General features: G+C 44.8%; 1 protein-coding gene across 1 annotated transcript; it reads left to right on the top strand.

Moving 5' to 3' along the window:
* The first annotated feature begins 142 nt into the window (after nt 1-142).
* Nucleotides 143-5,435, top strand: LOC105554142 (40S ribosomal protein S15-like). Its single transcript, XM_012000449.1, is given in 5 exon segments — nt 143-359; nt 2,245-2,296; nt 4,947-5,294; nt 5,296-5,323; nt 5,325-5,435. Coding segments are annotated over 5 exon segments (756 nt in total).
* Nucleotides 5,436-5,904: the final 469 nt, after the last annotated feature.

Below are 5,904 nucleotides of genomic sequence, written 5' to 3'. Positions count from 1 at the left end.
GAGCAGCACATTTGGGTGGCACGGCCAAGCTCGGCATCATCAGAATGATAAGGTCTCAGTTACATCTTAGGGGGAATGGTCCACAGAGTTAGGCACGGATTTACATGTCGCTTCCCACATTTGGAGGTGGGAAGAGGCACTCATGGGTGATGATTATCAAGACTTAAGTATAAAAGAAGAAGGAAATTGGTTATGTGCTGAAGGCTTGAGAAAGACCAAGGGACAGGAGTCAGTTTTTGGCTTAATTTCCTACAAAGGAAATTTGTACCAGTGGAGACCAGTATGTTCACCAGAACACTTGGTGGCTGCAGCCTGTTACTCAAACCCTAGTCTGACTGCCCTCTGGAGCTTGCTGGATTGTGAGGAAAGTTGTGTGTGTACAGACAGCCATTGGCCTGAATCCCATGTTTTCCACTGGAGAGCTTTTCGCTTTTGCACTAATGACAGGCAAATGGTTCCTTATGGGAATTTTGCCTAACTTTAGGGGGGAGAGCTCTAGAGGAGGGGGAGGGTTGGAAGCTTCAATGCCTACCAGACCAAGCAAGTAACAAATATGTGGAGCGAGTGAACCAGGTATAAAACAAAAAGGCTAGGATGAGACCTGTGGCAAACCAGAGAATAAATGTCTCCTCTAAAGGCAGCGGCTGTCCCAGCTGAGTTGTCTTGCAGGAGCACTGTCTTAGCATAGCTAGGTCTTTTAAGAGAAGCCAGAAATCTTGTGTGTGTGTGTGTGTGTGTGTGTGTGTGTGTTGACATTAAAATGTTGGCCAATCAGTATACATCTTCAAGCTATAATCTATTTTGCATAGAGACAGATTATAGGGGAGACAGCCTACAAAATGCCTGAGAATCTGGCGTGCACCCAGGTTCTGAGTACAAAACAAGGAGCAAGTCGATAGCAATGAGTTACAAAAGTCTGGAAAAGTCTTATCTATGACCTCAATTTTCTTTAATGGCTACAGCTGAGTGGGGATGGTCCCATCATCCTTGGGAGAGTGTACAATTTAGCTTCCCAGGACTATCAGAGAACTGAATGAGAATAAATCACATGACAGTTTGCGCCTCTGCCCTCCCCCCTTCCTAAACAAGTTCTGTGACAATGTAAAATTGGTAAGGCTGCCTATTGCCCTTCTCTGCCTTTTTGCCCTTGTTCCCTACCAATTTTTCAGTGTGTGCCTCCAGTCTTCTGTCATGGCTGCCTGCTAACTGGGCCTCTTCTCTAAGTCTGTCTTCTTATGGGTTGGGTAGACCAGTAGTTACTCTTTTTTTTTTTTTTGAGACAGGGTCTCACTCTGTTGCCCAGACTGGAGTGAAGTGGCACGATTTTGGCTCACTGCCACCTCTGCCTCCCAGTCTCAAGCAGCCCTCTCGTCTCAGCCTCCTGAGTAGCTGGGACTACAGGCGCACACCACCATGCCCAGCTCATTTTTGTATTTTTGGTGGAGACAGGGTTTCACCATGTTGTCCAGGCTGGTCTTGAACTCCTGGGCTCAAGCAATCTGCCTGCCTTGGCCTCCCAAAGTGCTAGGATTACAGATGTGAGCCACGGTGCCTGGCACAACCAGCAGTTATTCTCAACTGCACATTGGAGTCATTGGATATGGTAAGCAAAATAATGTTCTCCCAAAGATGTCCATGTCCTAATCCTTGCAACCTATGAATGTTACATTACACTACATGACAAAGGGAAATTCATGTAGCAGATGGATTTGGTGTTGTTAATGAGTTGTCTTCAAAATAGGGAGATTATTTTGAGTAATCAAATTCAGACACTTGGTGGACTCCACATAATCTCAAGAGTCTTAAAATGTGGAAGAGGGAGGCAGAAGAGTCAGTGTCAGAGTGAAGCAATGTGAGGAAGGCTCACCACTCACTGCTAGCTTTGAAGACCATAGGCCACTAGCTAAGGAACGTGGGCAGCCTCTAGAAGCTGGAGAAGGTAAGAAAACTAGAGCTTCCCTAGAGCTTCCGGCAGGGAGTGCAACTCCACCAATACCTTGAGTGTAGCTCAGTGAGACCCATTTTGGACTTCTGATACGGAACTATAAGATGAATTTGTGTTGTTTTAAGCCCCTACATTTGCAGTAACTTTACAGCACCCCTAGAAATGGAATTTACCTGGGAAGCTTTAAAAAATGCCTAGGCCTGGCTCCCCCCGCAACAGACTGATTTAATTGACCTGGAGTGCAGCCTGTGCATCAGAATTTTAAAAAAGCTTTCCAGGTGATGGATGCTGTTTTGCAGCCAAAATTGAGGACCCCTGGGGTAGAGGTTCTGTGGATGGATATGTTCCAAGGTAAGCGGGAAGGAATTTCTAGTCTCATTAATGACTGCTAGCTTAGCTCTGAAATGCAAACATCAGCAGTCACTTGGTGATTGGAACATACTCCCCTCCCACCTTCACACTAGCCCACACCTTTTAGCTCTTTGCCCTTTGAGTGGATGGCAGTAGTGTGAGGAGTCAACTTGTTGCATTGGGCGATTTCCTCCATGGGGCACAGCACCCTCACTCCCTGCTATAATTGGGCCCTGAGTGTACCTCCCAAGGACTGCTTAATAAAGCTCAAAGTCTAGCAAACCATAAGTCATGCAGTTTCCCTCTTGTGGCTTGTCTTGCCATTTGGTTCCTGCAGATTTTTAACAGCTAAATGGTCGATCATAAAAAGCATCATTAAGTTGGATTTTTCTTTTTTTTTTATACCCAATTGGCATTTTTTTTGGAGAGGTTGTTCTGTGCCAGACACTGTGCTTGTGCTAATAAAAAGAAAGACAGCTTCTGCTCACCAGCTAGCTGGGGAGAACAAATTACACAGCACGTGGATGAGTTCAGCAACCACCTGTGCATAAAGTGTAAGGGCATCATACAAGATGGTCAGATGTTTGGTAAGAGTCTTCTTAGATCCTCTTGCTGGGCAGACAAAAAAATCCAGCCTCAATAAAAACCGCCCCCTTAAAGTGACGGAAGGCTGGACTCATGGTTTTGTTTTTCCATCCCAGGTCTCACTTGGTTCCTGTGCTTCCCACTAGATGGCACTAGAAATCACATTTAAGTGCTTGGGTGCTGTAAAAAATTCTTCCTGGGAACATGGCACTTCCAGGGCTCTTTCACCTAAGCCATATTTCCTGTGTCTTTCTCTGGTCAATAAAGACAGACTTCTACTTGACCTATTGTTCTCTTGCTTCACCTGGTAGCCTATGCCCTCTGCTCTTCCACTGTCACCTGTTTTCCTTGCCACGCACATGGAGACAGCACCATTTTCTCCAACGGTGGAAGCCTGTATAAGGCAGAGATCCTTTTACCCTTACATCCCTGATTTTAGAAGTAATGGCAGGAAATACAGCAATGGAATAATGCTAGTAAGACGTGAAGCTAGTGGCATATAAGAAGAAAAAAATGTAACAACATACATTTGGGCCTGAGCTGGCATGTCTTCAAGTTTTCTGCCAAGATGTAAGTCATTTTTATTATAGTAGTAAATTGGTAGATAAATGCTGATAGAAGTAAAATTTGATTGAAATAATGGATTTTTTTTTTTTTTGGAAACCTACCTGTAGTGGGTTGAATAGTGGCTCTAAAAAGAAATATCCAAGCGTTAAACCCCGGAACCTATAAATGTGAGCTTATTTGGAAAAAGGGCCTTTGCAGATGTAATTAAGTTAAGAATCTCAAGCTGAGATTATGTTGGACTGGCGTGGACCTTAAATCCAATGATAAGGACTTAGAATGGAAGGGGAAACGAGACAAGGGAGACACGGGAGAAGGACATATGAAGACAGAGGTAGACTGGGGAGACATCCCCGCAAGCCAAAGAATGACAGGGATTGCTAGCAGCTACCGGAAGCTAGGAAAGAGGCAAGGAATGATTCTCCCTCAGAGCCTCCAGAGGGACCCACCCGCTGACACTTTGCAGACTTCTGGCCTTTACAGTTGTGAGAGAATAAATGTCAATTGGCTTAAGCCATCAAGTTTGTGGTAATTTGTTTCAGCAGCCTTGGGGAATGAATATATAACCTAAAAGGGCTTTGTGCCACCCCACAGAACCATTAATGCTAGTCTCATTAATGACTGCTGGTTTGGCTCTGAAATGCAAACATCAGCAGTCACTTGGTAATTGGAATATATTCCCCTCCCACCTTCACACTAGCCCACACCTTAGCTCCTTGCCCTTTGAGTGAATGGCAGTGGTGTGAGGGGTTTGGCCTCCCAAAGTGCATGGGCTCCGGGCCACATGCTACCCCAGATGTGTTTAGCCTTCACCAGACATTTTAAATAAAATCGATAGATTAGAAAATCATTTTATACAAAATCTTTAAAATTTCTGGATTCTTTTGAGAATTTAGAAGTTCCTGTGATGACAGGCCCATGTTCATGCTTGGCTGGAACTGGCAAGCATCTGTGCCTTGTGGATGGGTGGTGTTTGCCATAGTCCTCACTGCTTTCTGTGTCTTTCCTGCATTTATGTTACATGCCTGGTCCTGCAGGCATTATAGTTTGTAGCTCCTACAAATGTGGCAGGATAGGTAGGCTGGGAGACACAATCCCTTCTTTAGAATATGGGGAAAGGAGTTCCTGGTTTTGTAGTCAGTAGTTCTGGGTGTTTTTTTGTTATATAGCAGCACAGCTTAGAAGGTGGTTTCAAAATCTGATTGCACAACAAAACCATCTGGGGTCCATTTCCTATGTAGTGATTCTGGACCATATCCCAGACCTACTATGTCAGAATCTTGGGGGGGGGTGTGTGTGGGTTGGGGTGGAGGGGGGGTGATGGAGTAGGACGGTGGTAGAGCCAAGGAATCTGCATTTATAAAACTCTTCAAGCAATTCTGATAATAAACAGACCTAGAAATAGCTGCCATAGGATATTATTTTTCAGCACTGGAAAGGGAGGCAGTTTGGGTTTTCTATTTCACTGGAGATCTTTGAGGCATGTTGTTTTAAAAAAAAGTCAAGATGGCAGAAGTGGAGCAGAAAAAGCAGCGAAGCAGAAGAAGCAGACCTTCTGCAAGTTCACCTCCTGCGGCGTGCACCCCGACCTGCTGCGGGACTTGTCACGCGAGCAGCGAATGAAGCTGTACTGTGGCCTATGGCAGAACCAGCACTCGCTGCTGAAGGGCCTGTGTAAGGTCAAGAAGTGGGCACTGCCTATGCAGAAGCCAGAGGTGGTGAACGCGCACCTGCAGGACATGATCATCCTGCCCGAGATGGGAGACAAGATGGTGGATAGCATGGTGGGCGTCTACAACGGCAAAGCCTTCAACCAAGTGGAGGGCAAGCCCGAGAGGATTGGCCATTACCTCGACCACCTACAAGCTTGTGAAGCACTGCCCGGCCAGGCATCAGAACCACCCACTCTTCCCGCTTCACCGCCCTCAAGGAGTCTGCTCAGCCAATAAAGGCACACACATTTCTTAAATTAAAAAAAATAAATAAATAAATAACAATGTCTTTTCTCACGGAAATTTGAATGGTTGCAATATTTTGTGGAGCTAAGGGTTTGAATTAGATTCGTTCTATTTATGAAACCAAGAAACTTGGTTTCTAGCTACAAACCAAGAGTGGCAAAACAAGATTGGTTCTTTAATTAAGGCATAAAATAAACACCTAATCAATATAGTGATATCTTTTATTTATCTAGGCAAGATGGTACAATACTCTGCAGGACCCCTTCAGCACATCAACAAGTCCTATAGCCTGTCTTCTCTGTTTATTCTCATAAAAGCTGGAAATAGTTATTTCAGAGTTGTAGATTAAATCTCAGCTGAACCAGTACTATGCCTACAAGATGGTACCGTCCTCTGCAGGGCCTCTTCAGCAGGTCAACAAGTCCTATAGCCCACCCGGGTTCTGTTGAGATTTAATCTATAACGCTGAAAAAAGCTGGAAATAATGATTTTCAGCTTTTA

The sequence above is a fragment of the Mandrillus leucophaeus genome, unplaced genomic scaffold (genome assembly GCF_000951045.1).
Source record: "Mandrillus leucophaeus isolate KB7577 unplaced genomic scaffold, Mleu.le_1.0 Scaffold629, whole genome shotgun sequence".
Lineage (NCBI taxonomy): Eukaryota > Metazoa > Chordata > Mammalia > Primates > Cercopithecidae > Mandrillus > Mandrillus leucophaeus.
This window is presented reverse-complemented; position numbering and strand designations above follow the sequence as displayed.